The sequence below is a fragment of the Gymnogyps californianus genome, chromosome 13, assembly GCF_018139145.2.
Source record: "Gymnogyps californianus isolate 813 chromosome 13, ASM1813914v2, whole genome shotgun sequence".
Classification (NCBI taxonomy): Eukaryota; Metazoa; Chordata; class Aves; order Accipitriformes; family Cathartidae; genus Gymnogyps; species Gymnogyps californianus.
In genome coordinates, this window is record NC_059483.1 from 24449500 (window position 1) to 24472696 (window position 23197).

The 23197-nt window shown below is 45.0% G+C and overlaps 1 protein-coding gene across 4 annotated transcripts; it reads right to left on the reverse strand.

Moving 5' to 3' along the window:
* Nucleotides 1–498: 498 nt before the first annotated feature.
* CARD19 (caspase recruitment domain family member 19) lies at nt 499–23156 on the reverse strand. 4 transcript variants are annotated; one of them, XM_050904984.1, is made up of 6 exons: nt 23138–23156; nt 16229–16371; nt 14122–14275; nt 9125–9184; nt 7180–7251; nt 499–5472 (listed from the first exon to the last, which is right to left on the reverse strand). In XM_050904984.1, exons 1-6 carry the CDS (start codon nt 23142–23144, stop codon nt 5360–5362), a joined length of 549 nt encoding a protein of 182 aa, XP_050760941.1. In that variant the 5' UTR covers nt 23145–23156; the 3' UTR covers nt 499–5359. The 4 variants fall into 4 exon arrangements, with proteins under 4 accessions (XP_050760941.1, XP_050760942.1, XP_050760943.1 ...); XM_050904985.1 differs by lacking the exon at nt 23138–23156 and adding an exon at nt 22200–22272; XM_050904986.1 differs by lacking the exon at nt 23138–23156 and adding an exon at nt 19179–19238.
* Nucleotides 23157–23197: the final 41 nt, after the last annotated feature.

Genomic DNA, 23197 nt, shown 5'->3' on the forward strand with positions numbered 1-23197 from the left:
TTTGGTAGGACCCTTAACACTGCCCATAGGAGCACCTGGGCCAGCAGATCCTCCTTCAAAGTCTACCCAAAAGAACAAGCCAGTACCAGCTTTGTCTGCATGTTTTTCTTACCTGAAGTCCCTTTTTGGGTGGCCAAAGTAACCCTTAAAATCAATCTTGTGTCAAAGTCACTTTATACCAAGAAGAGCTAGGCCTCCACGCAAGTCCTGATGGGCAATGATTCACTGGACTACCAAAATGAGACCAAGTCTTTGCACCGATGTGCCCTGTTAACTTCAGATCACAAGTTAAGCAGAAAAACTGCAAGGAATTTTGAAAGCAGATGAAAACGTTAAAAATCTCGCCGCAAATACCCAAAACAAAAATTGATCCGTCACAGAGCAGAGACGAGGAGGGAGTCAGTCGGCAGACAGCAGCCTCGGGAGGGCAACGCATTGAGGGGCGCTTCGGGAAGGAAGTGCAAAGTACTAACTACAAGAAAAACAGCAGCATTTTTTTCTCAGTACAGATTTTATTTCAATTTAATTGCCAGCTTCACCCCATTAAAAAAAGAACAAATTCCATTAATTTCTACAGAATTCAAGAAGAGGTACGTTAGGAGAAATGATTACAAAACACAGGACCTGTGAAGTACAGCAAACTGTTTGCATTTCTTAGTGTAACAGCAACGCTGATTACACAACTACGGCATGGCATCTCTCTGGAGTAATGTTTGTGCACATAGAACAGCAGTGAAAAGCCTCCATAACTGCAAATTTTGACCAAATATGTTTTCAATTTATTACAGTATGAGGGGGGGGGGGAAAAATCACAAGTGAAAGAAACAAAAAGAGTAACTTTGCCTCGGCAGCTTTGAAAACTCCAGCCAGCAGCTATGAAGTAGCCCCGTGTGTCCCAGAATGAATCATCACTTTATCCAGCTCTGGCTTGCAGGCACATCATACTTCGGCGAAGTACTTTAAATAGCAGTCTGTCTTTAAATGGAATTGTGCAAATTCATTGTATGATCTGTCACTTTGCTTCCCAGCTCGCTCTGCATGCAGGCGGCCCCGTCACTCTGCCTTAACTACTTACATGGCTCGGGCCAGCCGCCTGCACGCTCTGCTTAGGGAGCTGTCACACCGGCTAACCCCTCCTCTTGAATCTAGAGAGCCCTGACATTACCACCAAGACAATCCGAGGCAGTTCGGCTTTAATTTAAACCAAAAAGCCCATTCCTAAGAAAAAAACCACAGGGAAGGAAGATGAGGTTTGGCTAGGTATCAGGAGTCCTCCAGGCTGAAGAGCGTGGAGCTCATCCTCCCTCCCGTCCCCTCGGGATGCCCGCCCAAGTCGCACAGCAGCGAAGGGGGACGGTCCCCGGTGGGACCTGCAGCAAGGCCCTGTGCGAGGCGCTCGCTGCAGAGCGGAGTCTAAACTGGCAGGGGAGCCAACTGCCTGATAACCTGCACGCTCCCACCCTCCAGCGACCACAGCTTCCCCTTGCTCATCTCTTTCCCGAGAGCCACGCTCAGCGCGCCAGGAGAGCATCACTCCCGCAGCAGCCGTTGGGCTCCTGAGCCCACAATGCCGCTAAAGGCACAACGCTGCTTACGCTGCAGGGAAAAAACCAAACATCTTACTTCTTCAACGAGAGTTGCACAAGGTGAGAGAGGGTACGTTGAAAACACGGCTGCTTTTTCTTAGCTCCTGTACATTTACTGTCTGCAGCACGAGAACCACGGCATTCACGAGAACGGCCTCTATCCTCTGCACGTGTAACCACCTACTGAATTTTACACAGCCAGGACAACTTCCCTGCACATGAAGTAAAGCACGTTCCTAAATACCATTACAGTTTCAGCAGCAAATGCCAAGCTATTCGTGACTTGACAGGGAAGCTGGAATTCTGCAGCTAGACAGGCTCATCCAAGACCCTCCTTGTTATTTATTTCCAAGTACATAACACTGCTTGCCTAGAAGGACCCGACTCCCCCGCAGGTACATACGGGCTTCCTCCAGAACTGACGATGGAATTATCACTTCATCTGCTGCCTGCATGCGCTGCATAGCTGCGCTTGCAGAGAAGTGTATTAAACCTCGGTATTTGCTCCCAAAAGAAAAATCTTCCAAGAAAAAGAATGTCTCCCAACCTATGCACATGCCAATTTTATAGCTAGCCTCACTTTTACTTTTTAAATGAATAACTAGCACTATAAAGGAACAGATTATTTTCTATTCTTTGCTGTCAGGTCCTTGAACTAACAACACTGGGATGAACCAAGACTCGTTCTTCCTCTCTCCTCCCAGCCCTCACGCTGCGGATAGCTCATCCTGGATTATTTTTTTTTCCCCTGAGAGGCATCCTCATCTCAAGCAACCTCAGAAAGGGAAGAAATATAGCCACAGCCTTTAGTAAACTTCCTATGCCATATGGTTTTCAAGGCTCAAGCAAGCCACTCGCTTTAAGGAACTGGGAGGACCACGTCCTACTGCCCAGCCAGCGTGCTCCTGGGGCAGTGTGATCGACCCGAGGCGGCTCCTGGCACTGCAAGGCATCCTTCAACCAGTAAATACAGCAGATTCTCACCTTCGGATTAAATAAGGCACCGGGAACTTCTGTAGGTTTCAGTAATTTGTGACCTGTTATCCAAAGGGTAACACGGTGGATAATCTAAGCAGAAAGAATCTGCCTAGCAGCAATAAGGCCTCTGTTCCTGCTTTAAAATGAGATGCGACTGTTGCAATTACTTTGAATAATGGTTTTCTGTGTGAAATGGAATACCGTTCCTCTAACAAGGTTTCAAAGTTGGCTTCGAGGCAAAGATTTAAAATCCCTTCAGATTTCAGAGGTATTTTTTCTAGTCCCTTAAAAAGGGGCTGCTATAGGAGGTAAGCAGCAGTGGGGAAAGGAACATTTCATTTCAAATGTTATAAATTAGAGCTGGTTTGCTGGAGAAAAAAAAACCAACCTGTTGTCACCTTAAACACAAGGCAAGGCAGAGAGAAAACAACAGAATAGAATTAAAGCACTTCCCAAGATGGAAGGCAGCACAACAGCCGATCGTTGTGTAACAAGGGCACCAGCGCCTCGTGGTTAGCCAATTCTGTAGGAAACGCGCTCAGCTCCGTCACCGTTTTCTCCCTAATAAGAGTCCCCGTGGAGATTAGATCGAAGAGACACAAGAGCTGGTGGGGTAGAGGCAGGGGAAAAGAAGTCTAAATAAAGCGCTCTGCTGGGTGTTATTTTGTTCGCACGGCATTTGTCTCATTTCACGTTTTACACTGCAGCACTCAGGCTATTAAGCGTTTATAATATCCCTTGGCCCACTGCTGATCTTGGGGTACGTCTGCCTGTCCACGCGGAAAACTCTTTCTGTTGAGTGGTGCAGTTACAGCGGGGAGCTGTTAGGGAAATGCCGGCGCTGCACTCAAAGGAGCGGCTGCAGCTGTGTACAAACAGCCACGGCAGCTTTACCGGGGCGGCGGGAGGCACCGCTCCCACCGCAAACCCGGCAACTGGGAGCTTGGCTTCCCAGAGCCAGAGTAAATACTTCACCAAATAGCTTGCGCTGACTCCCAGTGTGGCTGGAGTGCTATCCCCGCGGCCCGTCTGATTTCCCTTGGGTGTTTCGAGATAAGCTGCGCTCGCACCAGCGACGGCCATGAAGACGCACCGTCTGTTCTTGAGATTTGCCCTACCGAAGACTGTGGCTACCTCTACGTGGGGTTGGCTCGTGTCCCAGCCACGCTCCAATGCCGCAGGTAAAAACAGTTTATCAGAAGAGTAAAATCGGGTCCTCTGAGCCCTTTTTCATCTCTCAAGACATTTCCCGCAAATACTCTTTGGGTCTTTTATTTGCAAATTTGGCCCTGTACACTATTCCTCCTCTGGACTATACGCTTGCTACTATATCGGGTGAGTGTTGTCCTGGAAGGAAATACAGTTATTACAAGACAACTTGCTTTGGAGAAGACGATGCCATTTTTATAGCATGAATAAAGTTTAAAGCTGGAAGACAATTTTCAGTCTGACTGTTTCGAGAAAACCACTCCAAATGACTGAAAATTTCGCATGGGATCCTCCGGTGCATGGTAACTTGTGATGTAGCTGCAACTTTTATTCAGGTGATATTTGATCTGGAAATCTCTTCGTTCAGTCAGTGAACGAAGAGCCACATAGCGTCTTCCTCACCAAGTACCGGGACATGGTCTCCCCAAGCTCCTTACGCTCTTGAGCAGGTAACTGAACAACTACCCACTGAAAATGTCATTTCTCACAGCCCGTTCAGAAGTACTGCACCTCCCATCTGGAGGAGGAAAGGCGTTTGTACTGAGCTAGGCAGGAGCAAGCTAAGAAACCCCAAGCTGCTTCACTTGCAGCCCTGACTCCCTGCATCTCCCTCAAGAATTTTAGTCTTACAATGGTTTCTGCAAGTTTTTCAGGTTTCAACTCGCAGAAGAAAAACATAACATCAAATGACATGATGAACAACCTCAGGCTCTTCAAGTAAGTATCCGTATTTTTGGCTGTAAAAAAAGCCCCACGTCCTGGCACTTAAGTCCCTGCAAAGTATCTTGGATTACTTCAGTTTCTTAGATATACAGACTGCAAAACACTTCACTAGAAAAGGAAAAGCTAAATAAATCTGAAAAGTCTTCTTGGTAGTTTGAAGTGCTTCAGATCAGACATTCCAGTCCCTGGGACCCTCCGCAGGCTGGGAACCAGTCTGCACCAGCTCCAGCGCATTCAAACCACGGCCAACAGCTGAGTGTGAACACGAACAAGGCAGGCTGGGATGAGGCACGAACAGGAGAACTAGAAAAGCCGGCAAGTACTAGGCATACACAAAGGTAACTGGCACTGATAAACGTTTTCCGTAGGCGCCAGTGCCCACCTGAGCTCAGGCAGTAAGTATAAAGGATCTAGACAAAACAGACAATCCTGAGATGGAGATCCATTTCTTAGTAAGGCTTTGAGTGCATGTGGTTTTTTAAGTGCTTTTCTTAAATTAATTGTCACAAAAGACAGGCTAGCATCCTTTAAACAGTTGTGATCCTTCATTCCAGTATAAAACACATATGCAAACATGGCTTAAGACCCATGATCACTTAGGATATCATTTTAAAGTTTGTATTAAAATATTCTTTATCCAAATGATAAATATTTTAAAATAAGCATTTACAAAAATAAACGGTCCATTCCCATAAGGAAGGACATATATAGCTGAAATTCTGAATACATCTTGAGGCAACACAATCATTGATGAAGCTAGTTAATAAAATCTTTGGTATGAGAGTATAGTACATTAATATTCATGCACCGTTGCCTTCCCTTGGCAGGTATACTGTACGGACAAGCGAAGAGGCAGCTTTCCCTTAATTTCTTGATACGTCTTCCAAATACAACATACAAATATTTCTAACGTGTCTTCCTATGATAATAGGAGAAAAGCCCAAGATTCTCCTGGCTCTTCCCACAACTTTCGTATCTAAAACAGAATGAAGAAGGGAGGAAAAAGAGAAAGTGAACACAGTTAAGTTTCATTCTAGCTAGTAAGCAGCACCTACCAAAAATAAAAATCAATAAAAAGACGGCTCTAGAGGAAAGCCCATTTCCTTCAATATTGTATACATCAACTGCCAAGACAGGATAACGACGACTCTGTCAGGATTCATCGCTGCAAGCTCAGACACAGGAAGAGCAGATTACTGAGTTAGGTAAGGGGGCAGCTTTACACCTGAGCGCGGCACCGGCTGGTGCAAGCCTGGAACACCACATCCAGGTCTGGCGGCCCTGCTACACATGGGGCATCGAGGTATTGCGTAGGTACAGGAAAGAGCCTCAAAAACTGGAAAAAAAAGAGCCTTGGAACAAAAGACTTGGAGAGATTAGTTGGTAATTTTAGCAAAAATAAAGACGGAGAGCTGCCTTGAGGCACAAGGACCTCCACAGGGAGAAAATATGAAGCGTTAGCTGGCACAGAAACAAGGGGCTAAGGGGCTCTGCAATCTGGTAAAGAAAGGCTTAACAAAAATGACAGGCTGGAGCTGAAGTCAGTTCAAACTGAGATTAAAGACACACATTTCTAACGCGATGGACAATTAACTGGGATCAAGGGAAGTGATGGATTCTCTGGGTTTTTTGGTATCAGTCCCTGAATGCTTTTCTGAAAATGCTTCTATTAAATGCTGGTGACTGAACCTGATGAAGGGAAGTGACGGCAGCTAGGGAAACACATGGGTTAGCCTTGAAGGTCTACGGTTCCCTTTTAGCCTTAAACTCTGACTCCATGGACAGTCCAGCTGAGGGACTCTGATCTGGGAACGAAGCCCAGACTCCCACGTCACCTGACATGCCCATGAACTGGCGCTACTGTAGCCTACAGCTCTGGGAAAAAAAACCAGTAAAGAACAATGTCCAACTGTAACTGCTGTGACCGGGCTATGAGAGGCAGAAGGCACTAAACCAAAATGGAGTTTGGATTCTGCTCCCCATCTACCGTGTGAAGACTGGCACTTCCCACAGCACCACATGAAGACTTGAGAGCAAGTGACACCTCTGAATCAGCCACTCTCTCCCCCTGGATCTCTCCCACTAGCACTGACTCACTGCTTTGCTGAAGTTGATCCATGCGGACGCATCAACGCGCTTTCTGCTAAGAGCTGCTGCTCTCACAGCAACGTGGGGCGAGTGGAAGGTAGGACTGTGAAGAGGAGCGGGAGCTCTGCTCTGCTGGCTGCGGGGAAGCAGGCGACTTTCGGCCGACAGGGAGAGCTAACGCCCAGAGCCAGCAACAGGGGCAATGGCTGTGGCTGCTCGGGCTCAGCAAATCGAGCCAGCGTCCTCCGGCCCTGGCACTGGTCATGCTTCAACCAGCTCCCAAGGGACGTGGAAGCCAGAAGGTTTGGGTCTGTCTCATGACTGCTGGGAATCATGACCCATTGCTATAGCAACAGGAGCTCACATGACTACTGTCTTTAAAAAGAGCCCCTATTTGTGGCATCCTCTGTAGGCAAACTATCCATTATTTATATCTCGGCATGTCTGAAGCGCAATTTGTATCCTAACCTCATTAATGAATGATGACACCTTGACCCGCTCTATTAAGTAAGCCATGTTAGATCAAGAGGCATGCCGCTCTCCCGTCCCGTGCTAAAGGAAGGCAACCAAGAGAAAAAACACCGGAGTAAATTACCTGAGGTACAGCAATACCAAAACAACGCAAATCCTGCAGCAACGCTAAAACAAGCGAGGAAAAACACTGGACCTAAAGAAAACGAAAAAAGAAACACATTAAGACAGAACAGAGCAGTGGAAGTTTAGCTCAGTTCATAAAACATCAATTGCTATTAATGTGCATAATTAAGTGTATTCAAATGAAGCTAACACATTCACAATTATGTATGTTCTGCAGCTAATGTACTATGAAGCACATTTACTATACTGTAATTAATTTTTACAACAGCTGCTTTGACACCATTCACTGTTCGCCTCCGTTCATCTAGCTACATCCTATGAAATTTAAGTGAAAGCTTCCTTAGATGTTCTCTCACTCTAAAACTTTGTGCAAAACCCCCTTTAAAACACTACAACAAAATACTAACCAGACTACCGGGACCTCACCACACAGTGTAGCATTTTACTCTGTAAAGAGCCCCCGCTGGGCCAATGCACTGCCTGTGGGTAAGAGTACATCATATGAGACTGCAGTGCCTTCGAAGCAGACTTTCAGGGTTTTGCTTTTTCCCCACAGATGTTCCACAAATTCCACTTTCATGAGAAGAGCAAATATTCTTGTTCCTGTTTACAATTCTGCTGGAAGCTGAAATGCAGAGCCACATGCACACCTAAACCAAATCTCTGGAAACGTTTCCTTCGTGTGCCTGCCTGGAATTACGTGCAGTTTAATGCTGACGTTCAGTATTGATGTTCAATAAAACCTTTCTAATCCATACTTATCCACAGACAAACCTCATGAAGATTTATGTCTGCTTCTTTATTATCTAATATGCTATTTGTATTTACTACTTCACTATCAATATAGCTACAATTAAACCGCCCCTGTCAATTTAAGGACAAACGTAGTGCCGACTAACGACTCAGTGGAGCTGACCACGCGGACAAGGACATTGGAGAAACAGCAAAGGAGCAAGGACTTGGTTGCTCCTTCGGATGTAATCTCCCAACGAGGGTGGCTAGCAGCCGGACAATCTCCAGTCTGGGGCCAGCTCTTTCATCAGCAGAGTAAGAATAGAAATTATTTCATTTTCTTATTTCCAAGCATTTTCTCTGTTCTTCCTGTACTATTATGCTGCAGTTAGCAATAGTGATGTGAAAAATCTGAAGAGCAATTTGGTTCAATAGTCAAAGTAACAGCAACACAGGCAAAAATATACATTGAGTTAAACTGTGCTTCCACCCCTCGTTTCGGTTTTCTCTCAGGGGAAAACTGGCAAAAAGGCATAGTTCATAGAAGGTGCTTTTATTCTCTCATAATTGTATCCAAATTTCTAAATAAGATACCAATCAAACTTAAGTGATAAAATAGTTCATTATAAATTTTGAAAATTCTTCCGCTTTCTTTCAGATCTTCAATTCCTTTTCAAAATACCTTTCAGTGAATAAAATATTTGCCTCTGTAATCTGGGCATTAAACAGAGCAAGGGGAAAAAAAATTAACAGGTTTTCCTAAGGAAAGTATGTTTAAGTTCACCCTTGCTCATCTTCCTTTCTGTCTTTGCTTTCAAATGATTTGTACTTAAATTGAAAGCTTAAAAAAACTGAAAAAATTTGAAAGTTATATAAAAAAATTATTGATGGCCTTATGCAAAATGACAGCAGCAGCAGCTGAATAGACCTTACTATTCAAGCATTGAAGAAATCATAGGAAATGAAGAGTTTAGCTATAACAGTGTAAGTAAAAATACCATTGTAAATATTGATTAAACTCTACAGTCTCTTGAACTTCCTGCACTGTTTCAGAGCACTCGTATTTTTCCATTAATTCCACTTAACTTGTGATGGTAAAGACATCATAAAACAAACTATTTGTTCCATGAAATGCAAATTACATGATAAAATAAATTGCATCATAATCTGAAAAGCCATTCCATCCAGTGACACTGTATGCATTTATTTACCCCTGTCATTTAGCATATATTTCTCCTTGTCAGTGTCTATCTCTGTGGAATCTGTGGTTTCTAGAAATAAAAGCAACACATGAAAAGTTAGTATTCAGCTCAAGCAAACAAACGAACATCATCAGCACATGCAAAACCGTGCAAAACAACACATTTCAGAAAAATATCCCATTTTGACATAAAATATTAACCCCTCCAAAGGTAAATCATTGCTACAGTTAAATCCGGATATATGTTGATGAAAAGACATAGGCCCATAGTCATCTGAATGCAACTATAAATAGCTGCAGCAACACCTCTGATCTGGTTAAGCACTAACCACGTAAGTAACATTACACTTGTTTCCCAAGTGAGGAAAGCAGGAGCTAATCCGTCCATAATGCCAGAAATTTTCATTGTAATAAATACAAACTATTTGTTAATATATGTGCTAATCTGAAAACACCCCTATAATTTAACGCATCACCGTTCTTTCTGTTCTTGAGTAAATCTCTGGGCATTAATGTATCTGGCAGATGGAGCGCTTGGAACACACTGCTTGGTGCAGATTATTTATCTAAATTCTGGTCTCAGCAAAAGACACGTACAGCTTCTTCAAAAGTCTGTGGGTACTACGTGCTAACATTTGGCGCAAATAATTTTTGCCTCCATCTTTCTGCAAATTCTAGTAGAAAAGGAGGTTGACCTTCAGACAAGGTGCTCAGTAGTTAGCAGCAATAAAGCAGTTTCTGCTTTGGGCAGTGTCCTGGTTTCGGGTGGGACAGAGTTAACTCTCTTCTTAGTAGCTGGTACAGTGCTGTGTTTTGGATTTAGTGTGAGAATGATGTTGATAACACGCTGATGTTTTAGTTGTTGCTAAGTAGTGCATAAGTTAAGGACTTTTCAGTTTCCCATGCTCTGCCAGCAAGCAGGTGTGCAAGAAGCTGGGAGGGAGCACGGCCAGGGCAGCTGACCCGAACTAGCCAAAGGGATATTCCATACCATGGAACGTCATGCCCAGTATATAAACGGGGGGGAGTTGGCTGGGAGGGGCGGATCGTGGCTCGGGAACTAACTGGGCATCGGTCAGCGGGTGGTGAGCAATTGCATTGTGCATCACTGGTTTTTTTCCTTCCCCCCCCCCCCCCCCCCCCTTCCTGTTTTTTGTTATATTCCTTTTCATTACTATTATATTTCATTATTACTATTGTTAGTATTATATTTTACTTTAGTTATTAAACTGTTCTTATCTCAACCCACGAATTTTACTTTTTTTTTTCTTTCCTTTCCTCCTCCTCACCCCACTGGGAGGGGGAGGGGGAAACGGCTGCGTGGTGCTGAGTTGCTGACTGGGGTTAAACCACGACAGGTAGAAAGACCTGCAGGTCTTTGAGAGGAGCCTTTTTCATATACATGTGGAGATAACATTGTCTGCAGAACGTGTGTGCAACACCAAAGAACACCGCTGTCACCATAAATGGCAGAGGAATGACTTCCCTTTAATGCACCACGAATCTGCAAAACAACTTTTTCAGCCAAACCTCTCTGTGGTCAAGAGGGTTAAAAAAAAGAAAAGAAAAAAAGTGAGAGCTCCAAAGTGGGCTGTCAATAGGAAGAATTTGAGACTGGCTGGTTTCAACTTATTTCCTTCTTCTCCACGACAATCTGGAGCCAGGTAAGGCGTCTTGGAAAACCGCCCTGTACACCAAGTCAGCAAAGGGGACCTGCTGTCAGCCAACATTAGACAGTGAACATCCGTCTCCCACGCGTATTTAACGTCCCTCTCAGTGGGGTGACAGGGCACGGCATTCAAGCAGAACAGAAACATCTGAAACACTTTGCTGCAAAGCTTGAGAGTCACTGAAGCAGAAAGGATTGCTGCACAGCCTCCACGGCACGCTCTGTATCAATGGCAATCTGACAGAGCCGGCTCGTTTGGAGGGACGTCCTCCCTACGTACTCTAGCTAAGAAATCCTCACACTTCACAGGAGAGCACAGCCGAATCTCTCCACTTTTGTGAGGCTATCGCTGTGTGGGGCTGATCGGGTCCTTTATCTTTCTAGTCTATGTCAGCACTGAGAGAAATAATAAGATTTTCTGAGTCACTTGGAAGATCCTGTTAGGCTTCCGCAGCCATGAGGTTCCCATGCCGTGTGCCTTACTCACCCTCTAGCGGGAATTCTGAGGCATTGCTGAACATTGCCCTTGCAATATTATACTTCAGGCAAAGAAATTTTGTTCTAGCACAAATTTTAAAGTGGTTTTAAAAATGAAAAAGAAATCTTTGAAAGGATTTCCTCCGTAGAAAACATTTTTCCTATGTACAGCTGCGTGTAACCTATTACAGAACTCCGTCCTGGCCATAGTTCATCAGTGTCCTCACCAATAATTTCTCCAGGTGTTCATAATGCTGCTTGTTTCAGTTCAATCTGCATTTAGAACTACATCCCCATGTTAGGGGGGGACTTTTTTTCCTCACGTTTACAAACTCCACTGTCAATTCTGTAAATGCTCTGTGCTAAATTTGACAAATTTAACAACTACTGCTACGAGTAACATAAGAATTTTACGTTAGAGTTCTGAAGGATAATGCCTTTAATATTCAAAATGTCCAAGTTCACTTAAATAAGAAATAACACCTCATATTGAAAAGGGAGCTTTTCCTGAAGAATAAAATCTTTTGCGGTTTTAGCTTAAAATGTTGTACAGATGTTTATCAACCATTCAAGCCAGAATGCAGGCATTTGTTCTAGTTACAGAACTCATAAGAAGCAGCAAAGATATTAACACAATCATCTCATTAATTCCTTCTCAGGTCAATATAAGGAAACGGCAGAGTCTCAGCATGTAGTCGTATTTTAACTCAGTTATTTAAATCATTTTCATCGTTCTGAAGATGGTAACATAAAAGAGTGTACCAAGACACAGAGAATTTAATGACTTATGGTGGTTACTGGAGTCCCTTTGCATAATGCAACAGCAGCAAAACAGTGCTGGGGCACCACAAACAGCTCTATTTTTTCTGTGAAGCGCTTCTAGCGCATGCACTTGCTACGCGCAGTCTGAACATGAGCAGCCCTAACGCTGCCTACTCATGTGGCTACCTGAGTAAAAGCCCTCCGAAGTAACCACGTAAATCAGGGGCAAGGATGAGCATGTTTATGCTCTAGCTAAAAGCGAAAACATCACGCAGACACCCTATGCACGTTTCCTTTCGGCTGGTTTGTCCAGGCACGACAACAGCACGAGGTGGTGGGAGAGTTCATCTTTGCAGTATCTGCACAACTTCCCATGTGAGTTTTATGGGTACGGATGAACTTGCTCACAGCTATGCTATTTCTAGTACCCAACTGAACTCAGACCGTTTATACGGGATGTAGTCAGGCCTTGGCTACTGTGTACACATGTTAAGACACATTTTCAGAAAGGGCTTGTAGAAGGTAAGTGTTACTGAACATTAACAAGAGCTTAAACTCTTAAACCATCAATACACCCTTGAAATTTTATTTTTAGTGATTACACTAAGACTTCTTAAGTTGCTCTTAATTAATGCCTTCTATTCAGCCTGGCAGAAAAACCTGTTGCTCTTGAGCTTTACCCGAGTAAAAACGATCGATTCAAGACTATTGATTTAAGAGCCCTCAAAGGGCATGACTTCTGCAAGGTGAATATCGGATCAAAAGCACTGCCTTAAAGCTGCTGCGAGGCTGAATCAATAGGGATTCGTGCTCATCTGGGATTCTGAGGCAGGGATGGGCCCAGACTTTCCTAGTTCAAGAGGGTTCGGGTATGGATGTGGAGACCTGGGGTAACTTTGCAGCCTCCCTGTGCAGGCAGAAAAATGGGCAGTCTTGCACCGGTATGTATTTGTGCGGGGTAGATACAAACCTTTTCCTTCACAATGAAAGGCAAAACAAAGCTAGACAATGCAGTATCTTCAAAGGTAATTACAATTTTACATGCCATTTTCACTCCAGAAATAAGAGGTCTAACTGTTTTTTTTAAATCTATGGACTTGTGGTGTAATGGTTTGAATCTCTCTAGAGTTTGACCCACATGTCTAAAATTTCCCCTGGCACCTAACTGTGGAGTTTCTTACAACTAGAAATCAATTGACCGGTGAAGCATTAGTGCTGTTAGATACTTTATAAGGATTTCTTAAACTGCAGTCCCTTGCAGCTTCATTGACTTAAATATGGGAGCTTTCCCTCAAGCTCCTCAAGTCATTTCAGTATGCGGGAAGCCTGAACGTATTTCCCATCCATTTGGAACATTGTTCTTTCCTCCAGTTCATGGGGGGAAGAAACACCAACACATAGCAAGCATTATTCCAGGTTGCCAAGTCAGGCTTGATACTTTAAGGAAAAGAAATGAGCTCCTTTGCAGTACAGAATCAAATCTGTTTGAGCCTCAGTCCTTCTGAAGTATATACAGGTATATCTGGGGGGCAGCTTTATGGACATCAGTCAGGCCTGTCAGCTGCACAAAACAAGCCCTAAGTGATTAATATCACAGTTCGTCATTGCAAGGGCCTATGAATGTTTGCTTCACGTTAAACTAGACACAACTAGGAGATTTATGGATCGAGGGAAAGCTAAGCTTCTGGGCCATCAGAGTTTTGAGCTTAACAAATTTGAGGTTTGTAATGTTCTTATGTGCTACAAGTCAGAATCCAGAGGAAATAAACAAGCTATTAAGAAGCAATGCTTGTGAAAAGAGAAATTTATGAGTTATATTGCTGTCTTACATTTTGCACTTAAACTGTTTTAAAGACATATTTCAAAACAATCAAAGTGTTTTGGACTACCCACACTAGTCAACAAATAACAAGAACTAAGCAGTCAAATCCCCTTACAGCTTTTGGAAAATTCCAGTCAGAAGGAATCAAGGTATACCCCAAGAATTATTTAAATAACCTAAACAAGTTATTTAAATAACCTAAACCTCATCTGAAATGAGGTTTTGTAATACACTGATGAGGAAATCCACAACTCAATCAACTTACAAATCAACTTACTCAAGATTTTCCTGCTTGGCAGGTCATTATACAGCTGTTCAGCATTGATCTGCAGAGCCCTGTAAAACTCTTGACAGTGTCTGTCTCCTTTCTTTTGAAGGTGCTTTATCAGATCTGAAAGTCTGGTATGGAGTGATGCCTTTGGATTCCTGAACTGTAAGAGAAAAGCACTCATCAGAAAGGAGATTACAACAGCTAGGGATCAATTTTACATCACTTTACAGTATGCCAAGGAGTGAAGGTATGGAGCTTGTTTTACATTTGCTAAAAGAACGGGCCAAAAAAATGAGGGGAACCTAAAAAGGACATACATGCATTGCACAGCAGTCTTCAAGACCCGAGCTCCATCCTGTCAGCACCGCTCGATGGACAGCATATTGCCTCTGCCTTCCCTCGTTCTTTTTGCTGTCCTGACAAAGTGACAGCTGCTCTGCGTTTGATGTTTTCTCTGCATTCAAACTAATATGGTACTTGCTATTCTACAATTTGATTCTGACAGCTGTTGATAGAAAATATCAACAAATCTTATCATAAAGTTTTATGTTTTCAAGTTTTCCCTTAGTTGCCTAGTAATGATCACCCAAAAAGGTACTTTATACTGCTTATATTAGTCCCAGTATGGAGTGTTCATCATCCCAAGATTACACGTTTCATTGTTTCCAGCACAATTAACTGCTGCGTACTCACTGCAACATGTACAAGTTCTCATTACTCAGGCAACATGGCAAGCAGCTGCAGTAGAAAGTACTTTTTTTTCTGTAGTCCACAATGTGATGAATATTAGGAGACCTTACAAAAAGAATGAAAATGCGTACCTAGCCTTACACACATCAAACTGATTTCACCTTATCTGGAAAACGTCCAAAGCCATTCTCAACAAAGCATTATATTTCAGACCAGCACAGTAGATAACCTTTGTAGTATACTTAGTTCCGATCAATTCCTGCTCTAGGGGGACAGGAACGCAACATACCTTATACAACGCTCCTTATTCTGACAAAATTCCCACAAGGTCTGCTGGATATAGCTGAGATTGTAAGCTTCCTAAACACTCAATCGAGTGAACAGAAACTTACCTGGACCTATGAGAAAGCAGTTCATCTCTGTCTGCTAAGTGCAGAAGTCACAAATTACGTTTCACAGATTCTTTATCCATTTAGTTTGAAGCTCTTGAGGGAATGAGATGATCTTCAATTGTGCATGTCACGTTGTTTATCATAACTGAGTGGCTAGGCTGGCTCAGGTGATGATCTAGCACTGCTCTGCACACCAAAGCACTATTCGTCGCCATGGAGTTTGGTTATGACAGAATTAGACCTATTTTTCCTCATGTTAAAATACTGATATGCCAAAACCCCGAGCCTTGTGCAGACAATGAAGTCAGCAGAGGGCAAGTACAAACCGTTGTAAGTAGGATCTGGCAAGCTTTTAACTGACTTTAACTTTCACTCCACACAAGTTTAAAAGATCTTTCTCCCTAAAAACAGCTACCCATTTTTGAAAGATTTCATGCCAGGGAGGGTGGCCTTCCTCCATACGTAGCGGCACCACTGGAAGCTGTTACTAACTCCATCCACTTCCCACAGCTCCCACGCTTACAGGTGGGACTAATGCCCCCCTTCTCTACCAATACGCAGAGTTATTAATCGTATTAATCAGCAACCAGAACTGATTAAGCTAATATAGATGATTTTGTGGACACAGCTGGATGCAGCACAGATCATCTGACACGACACTCCACACCGACTCATGTGAGGAGGCAGGCATGCAGGGCATTCGGTCACACGATGGGTGCAATCCTGCCCACACAGTGGTTAGAAGATAGTGTGCTTCTGCACGCACGGCGTCAGCCGTCATGGCAGGGACCGTGGCATTAAGCTGCTGCTGAAGAGAATGCCCTCTCTCATAACCACTTGGCACAGGGAACGTGCCAGCCCTGTGACTCCTCCTCTGATATGAGATCCCAGATACAAGTGGTCAGCAAGTAAGAGGTGAGGAAGACTGGCTGCATGTGGCACCAAGAGTCAAGTCGGGAAGAGGGCAGCTGTGCTACTGACCCTTAAAAACAATGCGACATTCAGAGATATAGTAAAATTCATCAAATTACCTTTTCTGCTTCTGCATTGGTAAGAATTTGGGGGTAGACTCTGTTAAGCTGAAGAATAATTTTATCAACCACTTGCTCATTCAGTCGGCTATTGCTCGTAAGAAAATACATGTCGTGCTGCAGCCGATGACAAAACGACTGATCTAGAGATAAAATAATACAAAGAACAAACCACAGCAGTTAATTAGCACGCCATTTTTAAATTCTGTAAATTTCATTTTCCTAACAGTGGTTAAATAGCTAAAATAAAATTACCACCATCACATAATTTTAGAAAGCTGAACTATCTATTAGGGAAACACAACATAGCAATGTGCTTTCAGAGACCCATCCACTCACAGTTACACACATCTGAACTCCTGGCTGGTTACTCGTGCTGCCTCTCTCTTTCCAAAAGGAGAGGGTTCTAAATTATTTAGATGCCAAGCACTGATGGATATTTAATCAAATGCAGTCCTAAAGTTGTTAAATCACTGAAGATAAATTTTCTGTCATTTATGAAGTCAGATTATGGAGTTGAAAACTAATGTGTTTTATAAATTTTTTGATGTAAATATGTATTTCATAGAGAGAGGTTCTCTCTGATGCAGAACGGTAAAGGGACATAAATTTGACTTCAAATTATGTACATTACTGATACTGGTATACAGGACAGGGCTGGTCTTTGCCTGCTGCTTAGCACCCGACGACTGCAGCACAGCGTGGGGTGGGATGGGACAGGACGCAGAGAAGCTCACACAGCCAGGCAAAGCCAGGGGCTGACTGAGCTGGAGTGATTTGGCCCTAACATCACCCAGCCCTCCAAGAGTTTCTTGCTGCCTTTGGTCTAACGGGAGACTTCAGCAACTTGCCCAGGGGAAACTGCCCAGACTGAAACAGAACTGGAACATAAGGAACAGCATCTCTGTCAAAGAGCCATGAAGTTTTTTAGGGAAGGACTTCTGCCTTCACCTCAGGCAGGAGTGGGGAGAAAAGGCATTCAAAAAGCAGTACATTTTTACCACGGAAGTACACTCAAATACACATACAAATAAACCACATCTTTTTCTATTAACCCAAACCTCTGCAAATACACAAATCCAGACTTGCTGTTGGTTTGGGCACTATTTCCAATTTGACAGCAATGGATTTTGCAGGAGCATAGCTTTCCCTATAGCTGCTTGTCTGTAGTCCCTACAATAAGGTTCCAGAGACCTCTTCTTGGACCAGAGGTTCCAAGACTGGTTCCACGGGTTACTGTGCCCTTATCAGATTTAGAAAGAGAATGTCTGTGACCGCATCTGAAATAAGTGTTAAAATGTCAGTACAGCACTTTATAACCAAGCAGCATAGAAAACAAAAACAAAACACCACCACCCCCAGCACATTCCCCATTTAAAGCAAATGCATAGGTTTTATGGTATTTTGGCTACCAGAAAATACATAAGCATCAGCCCTTTGTGCCCTGCAATTTAGAGACGATAAGAATGAAGGAAAAGAGCCAGAAAACTTTGGCACGATGCACTGCACCTAGGCACAGCCCTCGCCCTTTCTATGTCATGTTCGGGGTTTTTTGTATTACACGGTCCTTTTTCTGTATCTGTGTAGCACTAAGAGCATTTACAGGAAAGGGTTCAGGAAAACCTCCCAGTGTGACCATCACGCACTAGTGACTTCTCCAGTGCCAGTGCCACTCCTATTCAAACAAGAACACACAGCTATTGACACTGCATAGAGAGCTGCGATTCTACAGGCACAACAGGATTTCAGTTACATTCTTACTTTTTATACAAATACCATATTATTTCCACATGTCTCTAATGCCTCGCTTTTCCATGGCTCGCTCTCAAGGCAGCTTTTTAGTGTACTGTCAGAAACATACTGCCCTGACATACTTGCTGTGCAACTACCTTTTGTTGCAAGAAGTTCCACGGTATCTGATTCAGGGCTGAGATCAAACTTCTCCTCTTCAGAACAACTCATTGGCATGCACAAAAGGCTGAGGCAAGGACCAGGAGACTGAAGTTGCGTCTGTTCATGCAAATACTTTTTGGGGAACGAAGTGCCACACTCCCTGCAGCTTCCTCCTCCTCCTCCTGCCTCAGCTACATGATTTGTAGTGACTCTCAGTGTCACCAACAACTCCGTACCTTCTGCAAACTTACAAAAAACATGCATTAAACCAGGGTCTTACAGCTAGCAAAGCAATTAAACTTCAAATAACACTGTGACATTCAAACAACGAACCACAGCAAGTGCTAAAAGCATGACAAGGATCCAGCAGAATGAGTATACAGAGTAAAATAAAAGCAGGCTCGAAGTGTCATCTCCTTCCCTGCCTCTTGCTCTGCTGCTGCCTTGTCATTACCGATCCCCACACACGCAGCACGCAGAAGTCTATTAGCAGCAATTACACCAGTGAAGTTAACTGCGACCAACTGAAGATCGCATTTAAGTCAAGATCATTTTCTGAGCAATCAGGAGCACTCCATGTCCTCACGGCACTTTTCATCTACACACACTCATTAAACCATCACCAGTCTTACCGAGGGCTTTTTGCTGCCATCTGAACCCTGTGCGCTGGGCATAAGCCTCTCAGATTTCAGGGGTGGCTATGTTTTCTTCCCATCTAAGCCAAAAGGCGTGAGAAGAGAATGAGATAATGCTCTTGGCCTCTCTGGCTCCTGCTAAACTGTCCCTGCCAAGGACAGGTCTTATGCCTGGCTCAGGCATCTGCAAGATGCTTCTCCCATCCTATGGGATGCTCCATTTTTAAGAAGCACCCATGAAGCAGTCTGCTTCCTCCCCATTCCCACAGAGACGTTTCACCTGCCTGCACCTTGACCTCCTCCAAATGACTTCAGTTCAGTATTTAGGATGGGGTGCAAGGTTTAAAATTTCCTGAAGAGCGGTTATCAAGCTCAACACTAGCTCAATAAAAGCAGAGCAGAAGTAATTTCCAGTATCTCACCTCTCTCTTCTGAAATCTTTCATCTTGCCTCTAACTCTGAGAAATCTCTGCCCAAACCACACAAGGAACTGCCTTCAGGCTTCTGGTAGACCAGAGAAGTGAAACTTCCCACTGACACCACCCACAAGTGCAGAATTGTGCTCTAGCTACTAAATTTAAAGAAAACAAACAAAACAAGCCCCACCAATCCTAGCGGCTGGAACCTGGCACCCTGCTTTGGCACGATAATGGTATCTGGAAAGCACACGTGTGCATTTGAAGCCACCACGCAATGCTCCTGGGCCCAGCCTGCCCCAGGAGCTCCGGCAGCTTTCTCATGGCACAGGCTTGCTTCCATGCACCGCCAGTCATGGCCCAGTTATGGATGTACAAACATGTCCGTGCTATGAGGTTTTATAATCACTGTTCATGAGCAGCAGCTTTTTAATATTGAACACGCCCATTATTTACATTTTAAAGTAACAGGAGCCCCAAACCAGGCAGCTTCATGACTGCAGCAAGGCTACTGATGTGCTGTCAGGTCTTGAGAATTTAGGGAGCAGTTGTTTGGGATACTTTGCATATCCACCTTTATCTCACTGCCTCAAAGAGACAACAGTTATTGCAAAGAAAATTTAAAATCCTTATGCTAAGAAGACTTTGTTTTTAAGCAGGAGTCACCCCAGCATTAAAAGGACATCCGTGCTGTTAGCCAGTACTTGCCTAGAATGTTCAGAGCAGCAAAATCGGGAGACCAGGTCAATTAGCCACAGCTTACAGCACAGGCACGGCATTGCCAGGCATCTTAACGTCCTCAGACTGCACAAGGATTGCATCTAACTCAGAATTTGCAATGTGTTGTTACTGCAGTCACACTTTCTCCTCTGCCAGAACACTAATCTAACTGGGCTTAATCCTGTCCACAGGCTTTGGACCCAGCCGCAGGTTTGCTCAAGCATGCAGCTGCAGTGGAGGAGTCTGCAGGCTTTGACATAGCTAGAGGGTTGGCAGTGGACTGAGCTCAGCCTCACCGAAGAGAGGCAGCAAATACAGCTGAGATTGGATACCACATCACTAAAGCTGACCTAAAGGTTGCTTAAAAAAAGGTCGGTATTTTCCTTACTCAGAGGAAATGTAAACTCATCAAAGAGACAGACAGGAAACTTGGGAACTGTCTTTGACAGTTGAGAAGAAAACATGACTAATAATTTCATGTTATTGACTTATAATTACTATAAGCCCATGACACATCATACACAGCTGCTTTTTTCTCTTACCTAAAGTACAAAAGGCCTCTGGGGTACAGCATATGCATGCCATGCTAACATACACAGCCTGCACCTGACCGCACACAAGGAAGGAAAGGAAGTACACATAATTAAGAAGTATCGGAGAAAAGCAAGAGATTACTGGTTATTTGTAGCCAGCAGCTGCTCAAACAGAGAATAAAATACATAAAATCAGTGACAATAAATGTGCAAGCAGAAAATGACAGTAACAAAGCAACATACTCATTTTTCACCTGCAGGTAAAAGTCACCCCCATTGCAACCCTTCATAAAATGACACATCTCTATTCTTCCTTCCAAATGGGCAATTAGGTTTCTGGCAATAGCTGCAGAATGACCCAGCCATTATACTAAGTGCTGGCATTTTAAGGCTGCTGAAATATATTCTGCTCTTGGAAGTAACAAGGCTCATAAAAAATCTGATCTTATGTGACCATAACGTGCCAGATTGTCTTCTACAGCACCTGCAGGAAAAATGTCAAGGGCAACAGAGCCACCCTTCCCAAAGCTCTTCCTAATTTAATAGGAGAGTGAGTTCACAGAGCGTTTTTCAGAGACAACTCCTAACCTAGGCACCGGCATGCCAGTCCCTGGCAGCAGCCAGGACGTCACACCAGCGCTGTGGCATTGGCACTCTTGCTCCGTACGCCTGTGGTGAGGCGTCTGGTCCCTGAAAGGTGTCATTGGCACAACGCACTGATAACACAAAACATAACTTCCAGGTTATAGTGGCTGTCAAAAACCCCTTTGTAATTTTGATGGTGCTTAATTATTCTTACCATAAAAGACCCCACGTTGTTTTCTGTACAAGGAATATCAAATGGGAGTTTGTCTCTTGCAGTCCCCTGCATACACTCCTCTACGATCTACCTTCACTGCCCTTCTGGATAAAACTACATGGCCCTAGGGACCTGTCACCTTAGGCTGGGGTCTGCATTGCCACCTCATGTTTATCACAGTAAATGAATAAATCCAGCTGCATTTCAAATTTGTAGGCTGCAATCAGCCCCTCCTTGCTGCGCTGCGACACGTAACCGCTCTCATCCACGCTTGGGCCCCAGGAGCATATATGCTGCCAACCACCTTAAGTCCAATTAATAACTCCACCAATATTTACGTAAGGACTCTTGATACAGTCTCTGACACCACTGTATCTTTATTATGGCTTGATCTTTTGTTTGTTTTTCCCTTAAAAGCCTTCAATTTACCAAACAAATAGACAGGATCATCACAGGCAGATAAATTTAAATGCAACAGACACAAAACCCAACACATTTCTCTGACATTTTCCATAACAATACACATAATTTGTAAACATCCATTCCAGAAACCTCAATGGTATCTGCTGTGCAATGCAAACACAAGTTGCAACTTCCTGTAAAACTCCTGGATGATTTTCTTAAACTTTATAAAGGCAAGCTGACAACCAAAACTTGAAGGCACATGACCTGCCGTTTGTACGTGTCCATGCGAACTCCCTGCTGAAGCATCTGAGGAAAGAGCTGAAAAAGTCTCTCTCAACAAAATGTTAGCTTAACACTAATTTAGGATTCGGCTTTTCCCTTTCAAGAGCCCAAGAAAGGGATGCTGAGGATTTAAGGAGGAATCTGGCTGCAGAGAAACGGTCTGAGATGATCAGATTGCACTGGTTACCAAACGCACCCCCGACGAAGAGCAACTGGTCTGCTCCCCTGAGCTGCAAGTGGCGATACAGAGGTGAAAGACAACGTGCCACCCTCCCCAGCCGCACTCACCCGCTGCCACGTGCTGGTGCTACTGGCAAGTTAGTAACCAGAAGTCAAGAGCCTTTGATAGCAAGTTCAGTACCTCATCTTTATCTGAAGTATCTTTTAAAAATAGAAAAGAAGAAATAACAAAGCGGTGAGCAAAATGTTAAAGTGCTCTTGATACTCGAGGGTGGCACCAGTTCATACACATTCCCGGTCCTCCACGCTTCGTACAAAGGCGACAACGGGGCCCTTCAGTAACCGGGAAAGCTTGCGTGCACCGCAGGCGCGGAGCCAGACCGGTGAGGAGCAAAGGCGGGAGGCTGGGCCTCAGCGGCAGGTTCCTCTTCCCCGCCACACAGCGTGCGGCCGGCGTGCCAAGGTGTGAAACCCGGCACCGCGCCGGCCGCGCCCCGAGCGGGACGCGGCCCGTCCCAGCCCTGCCCTCCGCGGGGTACCGCAGCCGCGGCCTCCCACACCGGCGCCCAGCGGCGCCTGCCGCCCCCAGTCCCCGGCGCCGGCTCCCCCCCGCCCCTGCAAAACCCGCCGCCGTACCCCGAAGCCCAGCCCGCCGGGCCCCGCGGCGAGCCGTGACGCTGCGGCGCTGCCCGGCCCCCGCGCCCAGGCCAGAGGCGGCACGGCCGGGCGGCGCCCGCTCCCCAGGACCGGGGGTGACGCCGCGCGATCACCCGCGAAGCGTCACCCGTGGGGCCGGCACCCCGTCCCGGGGACCCACGGACGAGCCGTGACTCCCGCAGTCACAGCCTCCCCCGCCGCCGACGGCGGCCCGAGTACGGGGCGCCGAAGGCACCAAGACGCTCGCCCTTGCGAACGGCGCGGCGACACCCGAGCGGCTCCGGTCACGGACCCCCAGAGCGAAGCGGCGCCGCCTCAGAAAGCCACGGCCTCCTGCCTGAGGCGGCCCCGCCGGCGGAGCCCCCGGGCTCTCCCCGCCCCGCACTCACCGGCCATGGCGGCCCCGGCCCCGGCCCTGCCCGGCCCGCCGGCGGGCTGCGGGCCTTCCT